Source organism: Budorcas taxicolor, chromosome 6 (assembly GCF_023091745.1).
Source record: "Budorcas taxicolor isolate Tak-1 chromosome 6, Takin1.1, whole genome shotgun sequence".
NCBI lineage: Eukaryota > Metazoa > Chordata > Mammalia > Artiodactyla > Bovidae > Budorcas > Budorcas taxicolor.
In genome coordinates, this window is record NC_068915.1 from 60,823,198 (window position 1) to 60,847,814 (window position 24,617).

At 41.5% G+C, this 24,617-nt stretch overlaps 1 protein-coding gene across 1 annotated transcript in view; it reads left to right on the forward strand.

Annotated features, from left to right (window-relative positions):
• The window catches only part of LIMCH1 (LIM and calponin homology domains 1), a 354,210-nt gene that overhangs the window by 156,456 nt on the left and 173,137 nt on the right, over positions 1-24,617 (forward strand). The window contains exon 3 of the mRNA XM_052642168.1: positions 12,218-12,287. Coding sequence (XP_052498128.1) covers positions 12,218-12,287 — 70 coding nt within the window. The remainder of the gene's footprint in view (positions 1-12,217; positions 12,288-24,617) is intronic.

The following is a 24,617-nucleotide window of genomic DNA, read 5'->3' on the forward strand; positions in this document are numbered from 1 at the left end:
CCACCAGGCTCCTCCATCCATGGGATTTTCCAGGCAAGACTACTGGAGTGGGATGCCTTCTCCGAACACAAATTGAAGCCTTACCAATGACTGACCCTTATATTAGAGTGGAAGTTACAATAAGGAATAACCCTTTGCCTAGTGGGGAGGTTGGACAGATTCTGTGATGTGTGATAAATAGATTAATAGCCAGAGAGTGTTGGAACCTAGAGGTGGGAGATACAGTTTCTACTGAGGAAATGGTTTGAAGAAGAGGTAACATTTAATCTGGGTTTTGAAGGATGAGTAGGAGTTTGCTGGGCCACAAAGTAGCAGAGACCTGTAGGAAAGACATGTCAGACAGAGGGAGCAGCAAGCATGTGAAAATGCTCTGCAATATGAAGGGGTATTGCTTGCCCAAGGGTGAAACTGTGGTCAGGGCTTAGAAAGAAATGGGACAGGCTGGAGATGAAAGATAAGTGTCAGGTCCGCGAATAGCAAGTAAAGGACTTTAAACAGCATCCAGTGAGCAGTAGACAGCCAGCACAGTCTCTATTCAGAGGAACAGTGACATTAGGTTGCTTTTTAGGAAATTACATCTGTTGGCAGTGGAGACTTTTGATTACTTTCTGCTGTTCACCAAACACGAATATTTGGGGGAAAATGTCACGCTTCCCAAAGAGAACAGAACTGCGTCCTACACTTGTCTTGCTTGTCCATCCTTAATATATAACCTTACTCTGTACATTTTATGTTCCCAAAGTTCTTTTCTAAGTCATTCATTTAGACCTTGGAACACTAGTTCCAATGGGGGAAAGTCTTATGTGACCTGTGGCACATCTGAGTTAGTGTCAGTCTGACTGTAGAACCCAGTCTCTGGTGGGGGAGGGGTGTCGTCTGGGCTTAGCTTGGCACCTGGCAGGGGGGCATTTGATAACAGCATGTGGAATGAATAGGAAATCAATTCAGAATTCTAACTAGCCACATTAGGAGCTGACCTTCCATTTCTAGGATAGCAAAGGACCTTGGCTTTTTGCCATCACCCTCAGGATGGCAAGTGAGATGGGGGCCAGGAGCCTTGGCAAGAGTTAAAGCATAGCTAGGACTTGGCGGGGAAGCAGGGCTGGAGGCAGCTGTGCAGACAGCTGCAGTGCAGCCGAGGTTGTCCTTGGACTTCTTACTGCTTTTGCTCTGTTGGCTCCCACCCTTCCTTCCTCCCCACTCCCAGAGTTAGCGACCACTCCCTTGCTGTCCTGCCCTCTAAAAGGACTAACATTATCTCATTCCCTCACCTCAGTGCTTTCATTTTTCCCAACTCCCAACCTATCTTGAGCCACAGGCAGGATGCTTGGGAGGAGATGTGAGCCAATAATTAGTGCATAGATTTCCATCTTTAGGCAGGGTTGGGATCCAAACCTACTGGGTAAGCTGGTTGAGGGTGGAGTGGGGTCAGGGAGGCAAGGAAGGGATGATGGTAGTAACTAACATTGGTGAGGTGCACGCTGTACACCAGGTCTGTGCCGAATGCATTACATGCAGTATTTCACACTCTCATGCTATGATTAATAGGTATTATTGTGCCCATTTTGCAGAGTAGGAGACTGAGACTCGATATTGAATACTTACATAACTTGCCTGTGAGTGAAGTTTCTCAGTCATGTCTGATTCTTTGTGACCCCATGGACTGTAGCCTGCCAGGCTCCTCCATCCATGCGATTTTCCATGCAAGGACACTAGAGTGGGTTTCCATTTCCTTCTCTATGGGTTCTTCCTGACCCAGGGATCAAACCCAGGTCTCCGACACTGCAGGCAGACTCTTTACCATCTGAGCCACCAGGGAAGCCCAAATAACTTGCATAGTGAGTTGCCATTTGAACATCAGGTCTTTCTGTCTCTGGAGGCTCCTATTACTGTTGGAATTGTATGGGTCTCAATCCTGGAACTCTTGATTTTGAGCTCTTCCTGCTGAAGAAGTGTGTAGAGCAAGGAGCTGGCTGCTTGTCCCACTCAAGCCTGGGTACCGAAGCTTTCAGAGCCATGTTCCAGCACTTTCACATTCCAAGTTTTCTCCCACCCTCCTGACAGTAAACCCAGCAATACCGGGTGTTAGCTGTGCAAAAGAAATACTAATTACAATCATTTATACATAATTACTACATAGTGCAGTGATGATTACACGTATCAGTGCCTGTGTTGGAGTAACTTCAGCCTCCCACTTTATTTGGTTACACTAAATTCTCTTCATGTATTGCCAGCTTTCCTGGTTCATTGATCACGCATGTCATCTTAAACTTGTAGCTCATAAAAGTGGGGAGGATCTTGAATGGGAGCTGCTATTATATCTGACTCTGTGGGACCCTGTGGACTGCAGCCTGCCAGGCTCCTCTGTCCGTGGGATTCTCTAGGCAAGTGTACTTAGAATGGATTGTCATGCCCTCCTCCAGGGAATCTTCTCAACCAAGTGATTGAACCTGGGTCTCCTGCATTGCAGGCAGATTCTATCGCTGAGCCAAGGGGAGGCACAGTGGCAAAGGGAGCTTGGTTGTGAAGGGGCTTGATTCCCAGGTGAAGGCATTAAGAGGGCATCCTGTGGGCACTTGGGAGCCTGGGAGTCATTGGAGGAGGGAAGCAGTGTGGCCAAGGTCAGGGTTTAAATGAGGTTGGTTTGGAGACATTGGGCAGATTAAGATGGCAGAGATTGGTGCCTGGAGATTAGTTATTGAAATGCAAGAAATAAAGCACTCTTCTCAATGTAGACACCTGTGGTAAAGAAACCGCCTGCCAGTGCAGGAGATGTAAGATACGTGGGTTTGATCCCTGGGTTGGGAAGATTGCCTGGAGGAGTGGCAACCCACTCCAGTATTCTTGCCTGGAGAATCCTATGGGCAGAGGAGCTGAGCAGGCTACAGTCCATAGGATCACACAGGGTAGGGTATAACTGAAACGACTGAGCATCAAGCATGAGTTTGTAATCCTGAGTCTACCACTTAGGAGCTCTGACCTCAGATAAGTGCCTGGTGACACTTTCCATTCCTAGATTTTTCATTGATTTTTAGATCTTTCCTAATCCAAAAATTTCGTAATTTCTAGACAACAAGAATGGTTATGGAAAGGATAGATTGTGAGAGAGATTGCAAATGAATCAAAACCTCCAAGATACTCAGATAAGTGCTGGAGGTTCCTTTCTATGTTTATAGATTATTTCATTACTGTAGGGTTTTTTTGCTTGCTTGTTCTTACGTTTGTCTGGGTTTTGTTTTTAGAATTGAGAGCAGAAGTGATAGGCAAGAACATTTTATCCCTAGCAAATGTAGGAAAATGGATCTATTTGTTTAGAGTAGCCCCAGTTTTAGCTCTTCTCTATTCTGCTGCCTCCCAACAAGACCCAGGGGAAAGGATGTGGCCAGGTGTTTAATTTTGCAGGATTTCTTGGGTACACTTTGCCCAAGTAAGGCCCCTATTTATTGAGAAAAGACCTCCTGGAGAGCTGTAATAGTTAAGGTACTGCTGGCTGCTGTAACTAATTAACTCCTAACTCTCAGTGGTTTAACGCAATGGAATGTCCCTCTCACTCTTGTGTAGCCCAGTTTTGGCAACAGGGAAGGGTGGAGATGACAGTGAGTCAAGTAGTTGTTCAGGGACCCCAGCTCACAGAAACTCCATCCTTAACACATGGCTTCTAAGGTCTCACTTGGTGTAAACATCTAACTAGTAAGTGGGGGAGACAAGAGGGAGAATGGAAAATTGCTTGGGAGAGGTTTGGGAGCAGGCCAGAGTCTGACATATATTACTCTGCCCACACTCCATTGGCCAGAATTCTGTTATATTACTGCAGAAAATTGCAAAGGCATCTGAGAGATGTTGCCTAGCTGTGTGTCTTGGGGAGAAAGGAGATGAGTTTGGGGAGCAGCTGTTTTAGAATAGTAATAGCACTGTTTAGTCCTAGAATTCAGGGTTGCTATTTCCCTCTCCAGGGGATCTTCCTAACCCAGGGATTGAACCTGGATCTCCTGCATTGCAGGCAGACACTTTACCAGCTGAGCCACCAGGGAAGTCTCCCCTTGAGTTCACAGTTAGGTCCAATTTCTTGGAATTTCAAGTCAACAAAGACCTTCTAAAATTCTTATGATCTCTTCTTCAGTTATGTTCAGGCAAAGTGGCTTAAAAAGACTCATACTTCACACAGTCTTTCTTGACAATGCATAGCACCCCCCCAAAAATTTGGTAGATACTAATGGTAGTAATTTGCATTCCAGTACTATTTTGTTCATATGAAACTCTCCTTTGGTTCAGGTTTCACTTGACCCCATATTTTAGTCAATTTTTCTTGACCTCAGAAGGTTTATTAACTTTCCTGCTTTTGCCAAGGCAACTCTTGGTAAAGAGAAATCTCTAAAAATGGCATCTGTAACAGGTTTATAGTCAAGGTTAAATTGATCTCATGCTTAGGTTCAAAAGCAGTTGCCATGTTAGATAAAATGAAAGTGCACACACCTTCAACCAGGGTATGTAGTCAAACCAGAAAGTGATCAAGGAAACCACAAAGAAAAACACTATAGAGCCAAATGAAAAGGGACACAAAGTAGGTAATTTTGTGACCATAGTTGCCTGTTGCAGCTGTACAAACCCAGCTACATGAGATGATGATGTAATCTCTTTTTGCAAAGAATAAAGTGATTTCCCATGAGATTAAGCCTGAACTTTCCAACCTTGTGTTGAAGGTCTAGACCGTCTCTGCTCTCTCCCAAACTCCAGGATAGTTATTAGACTTGAATTTCTGACTTGAATGACGTATAGAGTAAGTTGAATTTTGCAACTCTTTAAAAATGTTACCTTTAATGTTTATCACAGTCCAGTAAAAAATAAACTGCCCATTGGTGTATTTCCTGACATTAGGATGATCTGATACCTTTTGATGCAGTATTCTCAGGATTGTGCCCCTTGAAGAGTTATTAAACCAGCTGTTGCATGTGTCAGTATGAAACAGAACCTCTCTGTCCCACAGTTGGGATTTGAGGGTTTTTTTTAAATTGCAGATATACATAGATTTCTTCAGTTTGTATTTTATAACCATTAAACCATCATTGAGAGGCTATCATGAGCTGGATATTGTGTACAAAGATACATCCTGTGGTTGTATCTTGAATCAGAACATTAGCATCATTCCTGGATGTCTCAGCAATGTTTCTTTAAGGAATATAGTCTTTAGTCTTTTAAGAACTGGATTCCACAGAATGTGTGCTCAGTTCAGTTCAGTTCAGGCGCTCAGTCGTGTCCGACTCTTTGCGACCCCGTGGATTGCAGCACGCCAGTCCTCCCTGTCCGTCACCAACTCCAGGAGTTCACTCAGACTTACGTCCATTGAGTCCGTGATGCCATCCAGCCATCTCATGCTCTGTCGTCCCCTTCTCCTCCTGCCCCCAATCCCTCCCAGCATCAGAGTCTTTTCCAATGAGTCAACTCTTCACATGAGGTGGCCAAAGTACTGAAGTTTCAGCTTTAGCATCATTCCTTCCAAAGAAATCCCAGGGCTGATCTCCGAACGTCTTTAATTCACCTTCTCAAAAACTCATGATAGCCAAGCATTAGGTAGCATGACAATGAACCACATATGTGCCTAGTTCGAGTCTTCCTGTAGGTTTTAAATCTCTTAGCAACCACACCCCATGAGGGAAAGACCTGGGGTCTTTGTGTCCCCGTGCCCAGCTCCAGGTTGGGACATCATGCATGCCCAATAAATGTTTGTTGAGTATGTGAAAGAACACGTGAGCAGCCTTACTTGAAATAGGTCACAGTGTGTTTTAGATTTAGAATGTAAGAGTTTAGTAGACACCGAATCATTCCTTTCATATAAGAAACACATGTATTTTTGCTTACCTTCAATGAAGAAGGAAATGGCAAGCCATTCCAGTACCCTTGCCTGGAAAATCCCATGAACGAAGGAGCCTGCTAGGCTACAGTCCATGGGGTCGCAAAGAGTCGGACACAACTGAGTGACTTCACTTTCCTTTTCCTTTCAATATCATTGATTTTTTTTGTAATTGAGGATTATCCAAGATTAAAATTTTCTTCCTATTTTTAGTTGTTTCTTACCAGATATATATATTAGGCAAGCTGTATACATCTGTTGACTTGATCTCTTTATGTGAGGTTTATGTCCAGAGGTGGCCAGAAAAGAAGTAAAGCTTATTTTAGTCTTTGGCAGCTGGCTTATGGAAAAGTTGAAACTAAAGTAACTTGCACTTACTTAGCAGAAAGGGACATGCTCAGTATACCAAATGAATGTGAATATGCAAGTTTCCACTTACCAAATTCTAGCAACACATGTTGTCCCACTGGCTCCTCACCAGTGTTGGATGGAAGGTCAGGTTTTCAAGATTTCCATTTTATTAAGGGGAAAACTGAGACTGTGATCAAGGGACTTTCCAGGAGCTCATAGCTAAATGTATGTTTTATCTGTTAAAACCTAGACAGCCTCCGCCAAATTCGTTGCACTTTCCTCATGATAACACTGCTGACTGCTATTAAGTTTTTTTGTGGTGTTTTATTCATCTATGTGATACTCATGATTTTTAAGAAATAAAAGATTTCTATATACCTATAATTATAAATTTATTTTAATACTACCTGCATATGGTGATGTTTTAAAGGTACAAATCAGATCATTTCAGTCTTCACTGAAAAAATGTGATGTACTTCTAAGTACACTGTACTTAGGAAAAATCCAGACAGCTTACCTGGGCCTGAATGTTGCTTACACCTTGGCTATCAGGCCATGTGTTTCTCCTTCTACCCACTCTGCTTGGCCAGACTGGCTTTGAATATACTAAGCCCACTCTTGCCTCCAGGCCTTCTTACTTACTGTTCAGTCCACCTGAAACTTGTCTGCAGTTCCTCTTTGGCTGATGCTTTTATGTCATCTCATTTTCTCCCCAGGTGTTACTTCCCCAAGGCAGCCTTCTGATCAGCTGATTTAAATGCTACCTGCATGGATTACTCCTGTGCTTGTCTTCCCAGGGCTTACGTGATCTGAAATTTTCCTCTCATTTATTTACTTGTTTATAATATATTCTTCCTACTTCCCCCCACACTTCACTTGTTCCAAGAAGAGAAGTTCTAAAGGGCAAATTCTTCTGTCTGTCTGCTCCAGCCCTGCCTTCCCTGGGCCTAGAACAGTGTGCCACACATGGCAAGCACTTGATAAATAATTGCTGCATCAATACATATCTGAATATTAGTTCATCCTAGTCAGCTCCCATATCTCCAGTTTTTTTAATCTTTTTGTTTTCTTTTTGTTTTTTTCACCAAATCTTCAGATGTGATTCTCTTTTTTTTTTTTTTACTGGAAGATAATTGCTTTACAATATTGTGTTGGTTTCTGCCATCAACATGAATCAGCCGCAGGTATACATATTTCCCTTCCCTCTTGAACCTCCCTCCCGTCTCCCACCCCACCCCACCCCTCTAGGTTGTCACTGGTTTGTGCTCTCTGTGTCATGCACCAAATTCCCACTGGCTAACTGTTTTACATATGCTGTTGTCTGTTTCCATGTTACTCTCTCAGTTTGCCCTACCTTTGCCCTCCCACGCTGTATCTGCAACTCTGTTCTCTGTGTCAGCGTCTCCATGGTAGTTGTGGGTACATTTTATGCAGGAGATGTGGAATAATAATAATGTTTAATTTTTTTTGTTATATAAAATTATGCCACAGCCCCAGAAATGTCTTTAGATGAGTATGAAGATAATCTGTTACCAGATAGAGAGGGCAGACTGTTCTGGTTGCAGCTTAGGGGGCTCACAGGTGGGAAACCTGTGTGGGACTCCACTGGGAGGGGAGTTGCCACAAATGAATGACCACCTCCTTTTCTCTGCAGTTGCTCCTGAGGATGTTGTATGTACGCATAAATGAAACTTGGATCCAGTGTGTCTTACACTTGACCATCTCTCAGCAGATAACCACTTCTTTTCTCCTTGTATTCCCACCTAGTGTTGATATTCTCCCATTGTGTTTAGATAGTGTTTATTGGGGTTTTTGGTTTTTGTTTGTTTCCTCTGAGGGTTTTTTTTTCTTTTTTTGATTTGTTGTTTTTGTTTTGTGCTGTGATGACACATACCGAAGTTGGACTTTATTGTGGTAGGCTTTGCCCTCTGGCTGCGTGTCTGTGTGCATATCTCCAGGGAAGGCTTCACACCTGTTTGAGGCTCAGACTTTTCTTCTATAAAAATGGTTGAATGAATACATGACCTGTCTCTGCAGAACAGGACAGTTGGGGAACAATATATCTCAGAAGGTTCATAAATATAAAATATCATCATCATAACTTTAAAGCATGTTATCAATAAATATTTCAAAAAATGTTTATATTTAATATGTTGGAGGACAACAGTGGTTTTTAATCAAATTGCAAGTGAATAATATGCTTGACTCATAGCTATTTTGCTAAACTTCTCATCTGATTCTAATAAGTACAGAAAATGTCCTCAGTTTAATGCAAAATACAAGATAAGCAGGTGACAGGCATTTCTGCAATGTGAATTCAGTTATTTTTTATTGTTGTGTACTATAAATTGTGTATGGAACTGGAGTGATGTTTACATAAAAAAAAAAAAAAACACACAGCTGCCTTGATCTTGAAAATATCCCAAATATTTAAAAGCACTATGGCTTTTTATTTTTTAATTTGTTGTGAAACATGTTGATAGACATCACAATGGAGGGTTTTTTTGGTCTTTTAATTAAGATCTGTCATTATAATGCCTTTTTTTTTTTTTACAACTTCATGTAACAGAAAAGATTTCTGCCAATAAGTGTAATTCTACAAAGGATAAATAAAGTATTTAAAACTTTAAAAATCTAAACATGTATAGAAGAGGAGTTGGTGGATCCATCATTACTAAAAATAATACAGCTCTTAGATATAGAAGACAAAATGGGTACCTTGTTAAACAAGGACTTGTAATTTATGATTTTTTTGGTAGGATATCTATTACTTTTTTCTACTGCTACTGCTGCTGCTGCTAAGTTGCTTCAGTCATATCCGACTCTGTGCGACCCCATAGACGGCAGCCCATCAGGCTCTGACGTCCCTGGGATTCTCCAGGCAAGAACACTAGAGTGGGTCGCCATTTCCTTCTCCAGTGCATGAAAGTGAAAAGTGAAAGTGAAGTCGCTCAGTCGTGTCCGACTCTTAGCAACCCCATGGACTGCAGCCCACCAGGCTCCTCTGTCCATGGGATTTTCCAGGCAAGAGTACTGGAGTGGGGTGCCATTGCCTTCTCCGTATTTTTTTCTACTTTGACTAATTAGGAACACGAGACCTGATACAATGGTACTTTGTTCCATTCGAAAAATTTTAAAGTATTAGAGAAAGTAGTTGATCTAGAATGCTGTGAATGTAATTAGTATAAATACTTACATGCAAAGTGTGGAGAACCATTTATAGAGAACTTACTATGCACAAGGCTCTGTGCTAGCTTCTCACATATTTTGTCACATTTAGGCCTCACTGACATCTATGCAATTGCTACCATTGTTTCTCTATAACAGTTGAAAAAACTGGTGTTCATGGGCTTGCCCAAAGTAACACCCCCAGTGAGTGACCAAGCTAGGCTTTGGAGTCAGTCAGCTGGACTGCAGAGCCAGTGCTCTCCGCCCCACCCCACAGCTCCGCATCAGTCTATCCACAGGTATTAAGTAGGAGCTAGGTCCAAACATATTGACAAGGCCTGCTCTCCAAAGTAAATTATTCAGCCTCCAGTATACATTGCTAAGTAGAAAAATAAGGTGGAGAACAGTGCATGTTATATACTACATCTGTCTTTTTTTTTTTAAATTATAGCTGTCTTTATATATTTTCTTTGGAAAATCTTTAAGTTTACTTCAGGGATTAGTCTGGGGCCCCGTGGGATCCCAGTGACAAGGAGACTTAAGTTTTATTGGATATCCTTTGGGTTCCTTTTGAATTGTCAGCACTGCTGTTGGTTGGCAACCTTGGGATTTCCCAAAGTGAGATTCAAACCTGGTCCCCTGGTCTGCTTGACAAAGAAGGCAAGGAGAGCCTAAAAATAGAGGCAGATAGCACCAGACTTGCAGGTGGCAGGGTTAATATGCAAGGAACTTACATATGATGCTTGCCTTGGGCAGCTGAAACACGAGGAAAATCTTGCCATAATCTTGTTTATATAGATGCTTTAACTGGGTTCAGTCACATATTCAGTCCAGGTAGTCTCTATAACACACTACTATCTCAAGGCCGAGTGCTGGAAGATGGTTCCCACTGTGGGAACGGTGGGCAGAACATACAGGCCAAAGATGGGGCCAGCTTGAGTTAGCCGACAGTCATGTCCAGTCAATGACCTTTTTCAACAACTGCGTGTGACTACTATTTAAAACTCCATTTTAAAATGACACTGTTACGAACTGGTAAGAAAATTAATGTATGTTAAGGATTTTGTACATTTGAAATCTGCTTTTCAGGCATCCTATCTGTTTATTTTGAATCACAAGCTATGGGATGTTAACTCTACCCAAGAGAACGTGTTGATCCAGGGAACTCAGATGCCAGGCCTGACTGTACCACTTAGGTCATCATCGTCAGGCCTCAGTTTTCTAAACTGAAACATGAGAAGAGTGAACAAGTTGCCTTCCAACTTGAAAAACCAATAATTTCAAGATAAGCTATAAAACCCCCACTTTTTAAGAAGATTAAATTCATGGTTAAAATTAAGTGCATTCATGAAAGGAGTGCCATCTTGGTTCTCAATGGGCCAAAAGGCACTACTCTTTTGTGGCTGCTCTGGGCGTTGCCTCTTGGTGGCAACACTGAAGAATTGGGGTGAAAGTTTCCAAGAACAGGCAATTCTTAGTGTAAAACCAGAATATCCTGTCATAACCACTGTAGCAACATTTCTCCATCTGTAAATACATAGTGGTGTCAAGGTCAACTATAGGCTGAATTCAAGACTAATTATTGGACACTTTCAAAGCATCTTTTGTTACTGGTTTGTGGAAATCTATTAAGCATAGGTTCTTCATAATTTACTATAATCTTTGATTGCATGAATGATAATAGAGTTTGGCAAAGCTTTTGGTAAAGGGCCATATAGTAAAAATTGTTTGATTTGTGGGCTCTAGCTTCTCTGTTGTAACCACTCAGCTCTGCTGTCACAGCACAAAAGCAGAAGTAAATAAAACGTAAATGAATGGGCAAGGCTATGTTCCAGTAAAACTTGTTTACAAAGGAGGGCATTGAGCCAGATTTGGCCCATGACTTATAGTTTTTTTACCCCTGAATTGTAGAAAACAAACCCCTGTCCCAATGTTCTCTTTGCCCTGTGTCCTGAGATAAATTACCTTATTGCCTCTCCTCTAATTCCTGAGTATAAGAATAAATGCCTCCATTCCACAATACCATACCTTCATTAATTCCCTTATGAATAAACCCTAGTTGGCAAATGCTACAATTCTACCACGTCACCCTGATGCCAACCCTATTTTAGTTTTACAAGTTGCCTTCCTTATTTCTTTTCACTCTGAACTGAAATTTCCTGAAGATAAACAGCTATGGTTGCTTGTCTTGCATTCCTTTGTATTACCATTTTTACATGATTTCAACCTTTACCCCCCAAATGTTTGGGTCACATATCTTTTATACCTAGGGAATTGTGGTCAGCGTTGTTTCAAATCTGCAGGATATAATTGGTTAACCTTTTGCTAAACATATTCTTTCCTCTCTTAAGCGAAGCTCACCACATTTAACAAGCCACTCTCTTCAAAGACCAAGAAAGTCTGGAGGAAGAGTTAATCTTGGCAAATTATTTGCAAAGATAGATGTTGGTCTCTGAACTCAGTGCATCCCTGGAGAGACCTCTGCCTTAGCCAGGAGAATGGGGAAGCAGCCTTGGTGTGTAGCAATACCTGGCTTCCATCCTAGACAATTCCCTCCCAGCCTCAGTCCAGCTCACCTTTGTCTTTTCCCCTGAAGCACCTCCTAGTTTCCATCCTTTCTTTTCTCCCATTATTTCCAAATTCTAAAACTTCACCTGCCATGGACAAACTTGATGTTGGCAAAGTTCTTCACTGGGATGCACGAAGGCTCACAGATTATTGAGATTTACTACATGCTTTAAATTCACTGCTTTTCCTATTCAGCAATTTAGTTGTAGCCCCGGATAAAGGTGATTTGTGTGATCCATCTTGCTTTATGTCTCGCTTAACTTTCTGTCTTTTTCATGACAGGTTGCTGAATGCTATAAAGCCAGGACTTGTTAAAAAGATCAATAGATTGCCTACCCCCATTGCAGGATTGGTGAGTATCCAGAATTGAGATTTATCTTCCAATATTCCTTTGCTCTAACCTAAGGGTCATGACAATGCCATTTATTACAGTTCTTCCCTGCAGTATATATTCCACATGAATGAGAATGCATTGAAGCCATTAAACTGTGAGGTCACTTAAAAATGAAAGATTGCAGTTATGCCTAAATGGCATCTTAATCTTTGTGTTTTTCCCATGAGTGATAAGAATGATGTTCATTCTTAAAGAGTTAAATTTGTTTCGGGGTGAGAAGCTGGTAATTAAGTTGACCTGAGGGGAGGAATGCAATGGTAATTATGGTTTTCTCATTTCAGTTCTCTGCATTCCCCTGGAATGAAAGAGAGAAGGGGTAGTGAGAGAAATAATTTCATGATGAACAAGCAGCATTTTCATGATAAATTGCTGTTTTCAATCTTAAAAATCTTCTTGCAATTAAGTACCACATTTGTAGACCAACTTTCTAAAGACATAATGGTCACTGAGGTGATTCTATTATCTGGAGAATTGTTAAGCAAATCCCTGGTTCTTCTGAACCTACCCAGCTAAAACCAGTAAAACTCAAATGTTCACATGTAGTCAGATGCAGGATTCTTCTTCATGCATTGATGTTTCATAATTCTTGGCAACTAATTTTTATTGCTTAATTGTTGTTACCTTTTGCTAATAAGAAAAAGGTGGAAGATCAAAAGTACGAACAAAGCTTAGTTCTAGAAGCAACACGGTGCACATGTCTGGGCTCACCCATGCGCCCTCACATACACATGTGTACATGTACAGGTACATGTGTGCACAGAAAGCTGAGGGTATGTGTGGCTTAGTAACAATGCTTCAACTGTTTTCATTGTGGTGCCTTCTGTGCCTGTGGTCTTGCAAAGAACAATTAGAAAAATGTCAAGAATTTAAGCAGGCTCCTACTTAGACTCTGATGATTTGCTTCACAGTCATATGACAATGACTAATTGAAATTTGATGCAACAACAACAACAAAATTACATTTGAGAACTGTGGGGCTCATTAATTAGGTACATGGTTTAAGCAAGTTGAATGAAATGGATTTTTTTTTAATTGTAAGAATTGCTATTTCTGCAGGTGCATTTTATTTCCCATACTGGGTAGTAGTACATTGGTAATTAGTTATGAAAAATCTTTCTAATTTCATTCATCAGAATCAGGTAGTCAATACATAGATACTTAAATTTGGAAGAAATGGATTTAAATAATCTAATTAAAAATCTGTATATTATGTATATTAATATTATATGCATTAATGTGTACATGTATTAGTTATTTTTAAACTTTTTATTAAATCCATGTTTTTCAAATGTTAAGGCCGTCGCTTTAATGAAGCTAACAGATATCTGTTTGGCCCCAAGCATGTGGCATCTCCAGACCTTGGAAGTCTAATATATAATATTATAGGAGCAAAACTTATAGCAAGAAGTCAAGGAAGGCACCAGTGAAACCCACATGGCTGCAGAAAGCAGCTCTCAGTCCAGAAACTAAGGAGAGAAGGGTTTTATAAATATTAATTTAAACTGTGAATCGTAAATAATTTGAGCAAAATTAAGGTTTGAGATGCGTGCATTGATGTTTATGTTGGTTTCTTCTAGCAGATCAAGCATTGTTCTTTACCTGTTGCCTCTGCTTTGGAACAGGCAGGCCATGTGATTCAAGAGAACCAGGGGACCTCTGTTGCTTTACTCCTATTTATACCCCTAACTTTTCCTTCTTCTTTTTTTTCATTTGAATTTCCTTTCCATTTTATCCTTTCCATCATTTCTCTGTTTTCTTCCTCTTTTCCAAGTAATGGTTTTCCACTTATCCCATCCTATATCACTTATATTTTCTTGACTGATTTGTTATTGTGATACTGTGATTTGTAATAAGCAATACGTATTTGGACTTTGTCTGTTTCTGGCATGGAGCACCTAAAACCCTTGGAATTTCCTAAGCCATAAGAACAATGGAAACGTCTTTTGTTATAATACTTGGTCTTCTGTCATCAGTTCCTGAAATGGCTCCAGTTCTATAAAGGTGAAGGAGTATCTTGTTCTTTATAACAAGCTCCTTTCAGCCCCACCTGGATGAGGTAACTTTTGGAAAGTCCCAAAAATGGGGGCTGGTTGCCAGGGGAACCAACCTCATGATGAGAGAGTTGGAACTTCAAGTCCCACCCCACTGACTTCCAGAGAGGGGAGAGGGGTTGGAGGCTGATTGAGTTGCCCGTGTCAGTGATTTAATCAATCTTGCGTATGTAATGAGGCCTCCATAAAAAACCAAAGGGACGTGATTTGGAGAGTTTTCAGATTGGTGAACACATGGAGATCCCAGGAGAGTGGCATACCCAGACAGTGTGGAAGCTATGTCCCTCCCCACATACCTTGCTCTATGTACTTCTGAATCTAGCTGTTCTGAATCCTTTATAATATTCTTTATAATAAATTGATAGACCTAAGTAGGTGTTTCTTTGTGTTCTGTGAGCCACTTTAGCAAATTAATCAAACTCAAGAAGGAGATCTTGAGAACCTCTGGTTTATAGCTCATTGTTCAGAAGCCCAGCTGACAACCTGGACTTGAGACTGATATCTGAAATGGGGGCAGTCCTTTTTTTATTTAATTTTTTTATGGGGACAGTCTTAACGGGACTGAGCCTTGACCTGGGACATCTGACACTATCCCCAGGTGGAAGAGTGTCAGAACTGAGTTAATTGCTTGCTGGTGTTGGGAAAAACACTCAGTGGAGTTATCTTTAGTCCAAAAAAATGCTTATTTATGTATAATTAATTACTGCCCATTCACTCATGATTCCTTAATCTACGGTCAAGCTTTTTTTTTCTTTTCTCTTCTCCAATTACCACCAGATCAGCATCTCCAAAATCCAGTGCACAAATTGGGATACCAACAAGAAACAGAACTGCTACCCTTCTGTGCCCTTTCCCCATCCTGTTAATGTTCTTCCAGAGTTTGCTCTTCAGATCTATCGTCTGCTTGCTTTCTACACTGATGTTCCTGTCTGTCTTTGTGACCTCAGCTCTTCATAGCATTGACCCAAGTCATCACTTCTCACCAAGTTTCTTCTCCTGAACTCCAGGGCTCTTATTCTGTGTATTGGACAGCTCCATCTGGATGTCCTACTGAACATCTCACACTGTTCATATTCATATTAGACTTAAATGACCACTGCTGCCCACCGATGTCAGTAATGCATCATAAACATGCAGTTGCCCTAGATGAGCTATTAAAGAATATGGCAACTTTCTTCAGTCTGTCTACTTGTTTGCATTTTGTTGGCCACTTGATAAGGCCTAGAGCAGGTCTTCCTCATGTCTTACCTAGATTATTACCATCAACTCATAGGTCCTCAAATGTTATTCACTGTCATGTATGAAGCCTTTTCTCATGACACTTCTTATGAGTATATCTCTCTCTGCTCTTCTTGACTAAATCCTATTTACTTATCAAGACCCAATGCAAAATCACCTCCTTTGTGAAGCCTGTAGTGTTTATGGTCCATATGATCTCTTTTATAGAATACTGGTAGCATCTCCTGGTTTATGAGAAAATGAGTTAATAGAGACAAAAGAGACAGCTGTATTGAAATATGATCCAGAGAGTAAGATTTTTGAATAACTATTGTTACTAGTTTGCAATTCAAGGTGTGTAAATGATTTAGTATTCATGTTTAAGCACTGTAGCTAGCTTTAAGATCACACAAACAGTAAAAACTGAGGTGGATCCAAAGCCCATGCTCTTACTTACCAATGCCTATAATGGGTGCAGTGATAACAGGTGTCCTAGGGATGCACAAAGAAGTTACAGCATCACCCTGATGGAGCGTCTACCAAAATCTTTAGCCTACGTCCAATTCTGAGGAAACAATGCAGACCAGTCCAAACTGAGGGACATTCTGTAAAACAACTGGTGTGCATTCCTCAACTCTGTCGTGTCATTGAAGACACCTCCCCGCCCCCCAACTGTTGCAGATGAAAGGTGGCTAAGGAGATATGACAGCCAAATGCCATGTCTGATCCTTGATTGAGAACGAGCAACTGTATTAGATATATTGGGACAGTTGGGGAAATTTGAGTGCAGATTGAATATTAGATAACAGTGTTTCCTCAATGTTGAATTTCTTTCACATGTTAACTATCTTGTCAAAGACAGTGGTGGATATAGGGGAATATTCTTGATGTTAGATGAATAAAAGCTAGAGTCTTTAGACATGAAATGTCACAACATGTACAACTAATCCTCAAGATGTTCAGCAAAAAGAGGTCTGTGCATATAATGTATAATTTTATATACACATACACATGGAGAGATAGAGGGAGGGAAGGGGGAGAGAGGGGGGCAGGGAAGGAGGGGAATGTGGTAAAATTTTGTATCTAGATAAAGGATATACAGTTGTCATGGTACTGTTCTTGCAGGATTTTGATAGGCTTGAAAATTTACAACATAAAGCATTGGAGATTGAAACATTAATTCTCTTATCTGTTTTGAGAAGGAAAGGGGACTGCAGGTGAGTAGTAGATTTGAAGGTAGCAGAAACGATCTTGGATGTGTAGAGCTGCAACCTTTTGTGTGAATATATTCTCCACATGACATTTCTTCCACCCATATTTGTGACACTCAGGAAAGAACAAACAGCATTCCTCAAGTGTATCTGCAGACTTCTAGGTTGGTTAGTACTTTGTCAGGGAGTTGACAGGTCACTGACCGTCTACTCGTTAAGCAGTCCTTAGTAGCAGGGGCCATGGAGATCTAAGAAGTATGGCCAGAGGGATCTCTATGCCTGGAACCCATGCCTGTGTGACTTAATGGCCTGGTGCTGAGAAAAATCCATTAAGATGGCCCAGCTGCTTGACTTGAAGATAAATAGAAAAGTGTGTTTTCACATAGCAATCCCAAATTATAAACATGTGTAGATTTCCAAAGGCATGAATAGGTGTATTTTAGCCCCTGAGTTGAGCTGTGGTTACAAAGAATTCAGGGGTGAAGGTGTTAAAACAAAGTAGTTGAAAATCATTTCCTGGCAAGAATGCAAAGACCCTGGATCTGGGTCTGTGTTTCTTCTGTAGCGATTGCTGACACACGCAGCCGCATGGTGACTGCCTGCAGATGCTTGCATTCTTTTTTAGGTGTGAGTGACACTGTTAGCTGTTGCCAGAGAGAAAGACCTCAAATTTAGGTCTTTGGCATAGCAACAACTTTTAAAAACCCTACCCTTTATTCGGCCAGTTTGACAGTATTGTGTAATCAAGCCATATCCTAAAACTCAGTTTAATGGTGGTTATAGATCATGGTAAATTCTGTTTCATCCAGAAACATCAGACTCTGTGCAGGAGACATATATGTATGAAATTCTTGCTTGCAATAGGAATTTGGACATCAAGTCTTTTCTCACCCAGATTTTAGTTGTAACAGCCAGTGTGTGTGTGTGTGTAATTGGAAATAGGTATTTGTGTGTTGTTGCTGTGTGTGTCTCTGTGTGTGTGTTTGTGTCTGTGTGTGTATGTAACTGGAAATAGGTATTTTAGGATTCTGACCTTGGGTGCTGAACCCTCCCAGGGCTGTCATGAAATATTTGCTTGATCTTGCATGTGAATCCAAGAGGATGAAAGCAATCAGAGAAGAAAAAGAATTTTACTGCAGGAAGGGCATCTTAGGTATATTTGTTTTACAGGTGAAGAGGGGTCCGTAGAGGGGATGATCACACAAACAGTAAAAGCTGAGATGAGTCCGAAGCATAGACCACCTTTCTCTGTGGTTATATTACTCACAAATTCTCCCAGGTGAAAATGGAGCACATGTAAATGACAACTATTTTACGTCTTGTGAGAAGGACGGGACGGACAACAAAGACTTACTTTTTCAGCTCATCTCTTTTTGGGTTTCTGCTGTCCAACATCTTTAAAATATCTTTCCAAGCTCTGTGAAAGGGCTCACTTCACCTGATAAATGCTGGGAATTTGCACTCAGTGAAGCTCAGTAGGCTCTAGCAGGAAGGTAACTGGTAGAATTATCCTACCATTTAGTTACTCTGATCCACTCAAAAATTTATTCTTTAGGAAAAGCAGGTATTTTTCTAATCAAAAGATAAGATTTCAAATATGCTTAGAGCTGAGTTTTCTCAAATGGATAAAAATGTAAGTTCCCATAAACTTTGTGGACTTTAAGAGGCTTTCAAAAGGTATCTGCTTTATTTTATGAAAGCGATACCAGAGCAGTTGATGTTTCATTGTTTGAGAGAGGTCGGAAAAGGAGGAATGATGAAAAGGCAGTGGCAATTTCCACATTGTGAGAAGATTAAAAAAATATTGTTTTGGACAAAGGTAAACATAGAAAGCTATTGAAAACTGAGTAGTATGAGTGAAAGGCCCTTATTCAAACTTCATAATTTTAGGAAGATGACAGTGCAACAAATTTGAGTCCCAGATGTTTTGAGTGTCTACCTGCCAAGAAGTGTTTTCCTGCAAATCCTAACTGGAGATTAGCTCTTGTCTGTCTCAGTTCATCCTTGTCAATGTCTTATATTTTAGGTTTCTATTTTATAGTTTCATTGAGCATGTTTTCCATCCCTGCAACAGTTTTATTATGGGTCCCCCCAGAAGAAGCTGGCCAGGGTTCCGATCTCTGCCTCTGTTTCTCTTGCAGTCAAGTGATTGTTTCAGGCCAGGAAGGAAGCAGAGAAGCAAAGAGGGAGGCCAGGGGTGTGAGTCCCCGTAATGACAACCATCATATTAATATATTAAAACCCACCTGTATACAGGTGCAAGGTGTATCCTTCTTGATCTTAACAGTTTCCCTGTGAGGCAGTTATTGCTGTGCCTTACTATAATCTCAGGAGACAAGGGTGCTAAGAAGTGGGTTACCAGCTTTCCAATAAAAAAGAGGTGATATGGAGATTTGGACCCTGATTCAGCCAGCTATCGACTCTGTCTTTTCTGCTGTGTTACACTATCTCCATGAGGCCTTATAGTAGACCACTAAACCTCAGCACTCCTGAGTATCTGTTTGGAGGCAACAGTCTCTAAAGATACCTCATGCTTTTAGAAGACCACCTCTCATCCTTCTCATTTAAGATCTATTAATTTCATCAAACTGAGGCAGTGGCATATTTTAAAGAGCCCTGTATATGTAAGATTTCTACTATCCTATGAAAGCAATTTCCATGTGGCTGCACCTCAAGCATCATAGTCAATGAAGCACCAGTTCAGCAACTGATGTTAATAGGGGAACTTTAGACATCTTTACAGTTGTTCAGTCACTAAGTCATGTCTGACTGTTTGCAACCCTGTGGACGGCAGCATGCAAGCTTCCCTGTCCTTCATTATCTCCCAGGGTTTCCTCAAATTCATGTCCACTGAGGGTCTTTCCAAAAAATATCATAGAGTGATTCCATTCTAACATGCAATAAAACTTGCTAAAATGCCCTCCTCTTGCTCTCCTCTCTCTGTCTTTCTGTAAACACACACGCACACACACACACACACACCTCTCATTCTTGCCAGCACTCCCTACAAATCTTTCCCACACCAACCACCTGAGGTTGTCCAGACTCACACTCTACTGGCTCTTGTCTCTCTACTCAACCTTTTCTCTGCCTCCACTACCCCTCCGCCTTTTCAGGTGCAAATCAATCCAGCTAGGCTCAGCACCTTTCAGTGTCTCCCCAGAATCATAATTCTGGTTCAGGACAACAAAGGTTCGGGAAGATGCAGATGCAATTCTCTTTCATCGGCAGGCAGAGACCGGAGACTTGGAACACACACACCCTGTGTGTTTTTCCTGAGGCAGTTGTATGGTGTGATGGGGGTAGGGCTGGGGGGAGGGTGTCTCTGGAGGTGGTCTTGCTCTTCCTTGGGAGCCAAGTGGAAACTGGTGTTTGAGTGATGCTCTGTACGTAGGAGGTACATTTCACTGAGGGAAATGAAGAGATCTTGTAAAGAATCTCAGCCAAAACTGAATTTAATGGCACATGTTCCTTTATCCTCATCCCTGGCACAGTAACAGAAACCTCAGTTGTGTTTCCACACCACACACAGAAGGAATGCTCAATTTGCTACTCTTGGGTTGGGTACCAAAACCGAGCCCAAGCAGGAGTGGTGGTTAGCCTTTTAGTAGCTTTAGACATAAAAAAAGTGCAAACTGGAGGGGAAAACAACAGTAAAAACCCATGCGCTCCTTGGTACACTTGATCCTGCATTCAGTTAAATGGTGGACTATGAACCTAGGGGGGATTTCTTTGTTCAGTGCCTCCCAAGTCAGCATGGCTTGTATGCTGCCAGGGGTAACAGTTTCCACAGGTACCTTCTAAAAGTATTGATTGTTTCAGGTCCATTCAGTTCAGTCGCTCAGTCGTGTCCGACTCTTTGTGACCCCATGAACTGCAGCACGCCAGGCCTCCCTGTCCATCACCAACTCCCGGAGCCTACCCAAACTCATGACCATTGAGTCGGTGATGCCATCCAGCCGTCTCATCCCCTGTTGTCCCCTTCTCCTCCTGCCCCCAATCTTTCCCAGCATCAGGGTCTTTTCAAATGAGCCAGCTCTTCACATAAGGGGCCAAAGTATTGGAGTTTCAGCTTCAACATCAGCCCTTCCAATGAACACCCAGGGCTGATCTCCTTTAGAATGGACTGGTTGGATCTCCTTGCCATCCAAGGGACTCTCAAGAGTCTTTCCCAACACCACAGTTCAAAAGCATCAATTCTTTGGTGCTCAGCTTGCTTTATAGTCCAACTCTCACATCCATACATGACTACTGGAAAAACCATAGCCTTGACTAAACAGACCTTTGTTGGCAAAGTAATGTCTCTGGTTTTTAATATGCTGTCTAGGTTGGTTATAACTTTCCTTCCAAGGAGTAAGTGTCTTTTAACTTCATGGCTGCAGTCACCATCTGCAGTTGATTTTGGATCCCCCCAAAATAAAGTCAGCCACTGTTTCCACTGTTTCCCCATCTACTTGCCATGAAGTGATGGGACCAGATGTCATGATCTTAGTTTTCTGAATGTTGAGCTTTAAGCCAACTTTTTCACCCTCCTCTTTAACTTTCACCAAGAGGCTTTTTAGTTCTTCACTTTCTGCCGTAAAGGTGATGTCATCTGCTTATCTTTGGTTATTGATATTTCTCCCAGCAATCTTGATTACAGCGTGTGCTTCATCTAGCTCACAGTTTCTCATGATGTACTCTGAATATAAGTTAAATAAGCAGGGAGACAATATGCAGCCTTGACGTACTCCTTTTCCTATTTGGAACCAGTCTGCTGTTCCATGTCTAGTTCTAACTGTTGCTTCCTGACCTGCATACAGGTTTCACAGGCCCCTTATCTTGTCAGATAACTTTATATAAGGGCTTCCCAGGTGGTATAGTAGTAAAGAATCTGCCTGCAATGCAGGAGTGTGGGTTTGACCCCTGGGCCAGGAAGATCCCCTGGAAAAGACAACCCACCCCAGTATTCATGCCTGGAAAATCCCATGGACAGTGGAGCGTGGCAGGTTACAGTCCATGGGTTACAAAGAGTTGGACACAACTAAGTGACTGAGCACGCACACATACAACCTTCTATAGCTGTCCACTGCATATAAGGAATAAAATTCAAACAGCTCAGAAAGGCATCTAAGGCTTACCCTGAGCTAAAGGAATATTCTAGGGTTATCACCATTACATATTATCACTCTTAAGAACCAGGATTACAGTTAACTTACTACCTAAACCAAAAGACTTGGCACACAGTGAATACAGAAATAAAAGTGTATCAGCTGGTAAGAGCCAGGACCACCGTGAGCTGGACCAGGAGAATGCTGATGGCCACTAGAACAGGCTGGCTTGTGGTTATCTGCTGAGTGCTTGGACCAACGAGTTAGTCTCCTTTTCCATATTGTTTAATTACTTGGGAAGACTCAGTAAGAGGTTTTTTTGTTTTGGTTTTGGTTCTTTCCACTCATCCTGTGTTTATTATCTGTTTTCTGATTTTCTTATTTGGTGAGTGTATATCAGTTATTCACTGCTGTGAAGAACCCACCTGCCAATGTAGGAGATATCTACTCCAGTATTCTTGCCTGGAAAATCCCATTAACAGAGAAGCCTGGTGGCCTACAGTCCATAGGATTGCAAAGAGTCAGACATGACTGAAGCCACTTAGCATGCACACACACATGCTGTGTAACAAACTACCTCTGAATTTAGTGGTCTAGAACTAACACCAGAAAAGATGTCCTTTTCATCATAGGGGACTGCAATGCAAAAGTAAGAAGTCAAGAGATCCCTGGAGTAATAGGCAAGATTGGCCTTGGAGTACAAAATGAAGCAGGGCAACTTAACGGAGTTTTACCAAGAGAATGCACTGGTCATAGCAAATACCCTCTTCCAACAACACAAGAGATGATTCTACACATGGACATCACCAAATGGTCAATACCAAAATCAGATTGATTATATTTTTTGCAGCCAAAGATAAAGAAGCTCTATACAGTCAGCAAAAGCAAAACTGGGAGCTGACTGTGGCTCAGATCATGAACTCCTTATTGCCAAATTCAGACTTAAATTGAAGAAAGTAGGGAAAACCACTAGACCATTCAGGTATGACCTAAATCAAATCCCTTATGATTATACGGTGGTTGTCCGAGGAGGCCTTACTAATGGCTGAGGAAAGAAGAGAAGAGAAAGGCAAAGGAAGAAAGGAAAGATACACCCATCTGAATTCAGAGTTCCAGAGAATAGCAAGGAGAGGTAAGAGAGCCTTCCTAAGTGATCAATGCAAAGAAACAGAGGAGACAATAGAATGGGAAAGACTAGAGATCTCTTCAAGAAAAGTAGAGATACCAAGGAAAAGACTCTGATGCTGGGAGGGATTGAGGGCAGGAGAAGAAGGGGACGACCGAGGATGGGATGGCTGGATGGCATCACTGACTTGATGGATGTGAGTCTGAGTGAACTCTGGGAGTTGGTGATGGACAGGGAGGCCTGGCGTGCTGTGATTCATGGGGTCGCAACGAGTCGGACACGACTGAGCGACTGAACTGAAACTGAACTGAAGGGAACATTTCATGCAAAGATGGGCACAAAAACAAAGGACAGAAACAGTATGGACCTAACAGAAGCAGAAGATATTAAGAAGAGGTGGCAAGAATACACAGAAATGGCAGATAACCATGATGGTATGATCACTCACCTTGAACCAGACATCCTGGAATATGAAGTGAAGTGGACCTTAGGAAGCATCACTATGAACAAAGCTAGTGGAGGTGATGGAATTCCAGTTGAGCTATTTCAAATCCTAAAAGATAATGCTGTGAAAGTGCTACACTCAATATGCCAGCAAATCTGGAAAATACAGCAGTGGCCACAGGACTAGAAAAGGTCAGTTTTCATTCCAATCCCAAAGAAAGTCAATGCCAAAGAATGTTCAAACTACCGCACAATTGCATTCCTCTCACACGCTAGCAAAGTAATGCTCAAAATTCTCCAAGTTGGCTTCAATAGTATGTGAACTGAGAACTTTCAGATGTTCAAGCTGGATTTAGAAAAGGTAGAGGAACCAGAGATCAAATTGCCAACATCCTTTGGATCATAGAAAAAGCAAGAGAGTTCCAGAAAAATATCTACTTCTGCTTTATTAACTATACCAAAGCCTTTGACTGCATGAATCACAACAAACAGTGGAAAATTCTGAAAGAGATGGGAATACCAGACCACCTGACCTGCCTCCTGAGAAATCTGTATGCAGGTCAAGAAGCAACGGTTAGAACCAGACATAGAACAACGAACTGGTTCCAAATTGGGAAAAGGGTACATCAAGGCTGTGTATTGTCACCTTGCTTATTTAACTTATATGCAGAGTATATGATGTGAAATGCCAGGCTGAATGAAGTACAAGCTGAAATCAAGATTGCCAGGAGCAATATCAATAACCTCAGATATCAGACGACACCACCCTGTGGCAGAAAGCAAAGCGGAACTAAAGAGCCTCTAGATGATAGTGAAAGAGGAGAGTGAAACAGCTGGCTTAAAGCTCAGTATTCAGAAAACGAAGATCATGGCATCTGGTCCCATCGCTTCATTGCAAGTAGACGGGGAAACAATGGAAACAATGAGAGACTTTATTTTCCTGGGCTCCAAAATCACTGCAGATGGTGATTGCAGCGATGAAATTAAAAGACCCTTGCTCCTTGGAAGAAAAGCTGTGACCAACCTTGACAGCATATTAAAAAGCAGAGATGTTACTTTGCTAACAAAGGTCTGTTTAGTCAAAGCTATGGTTTTTCCAGTAGTCATGTATGGATGTGAGAGTTGGACTCTAAAGCAAGCTGATCCCA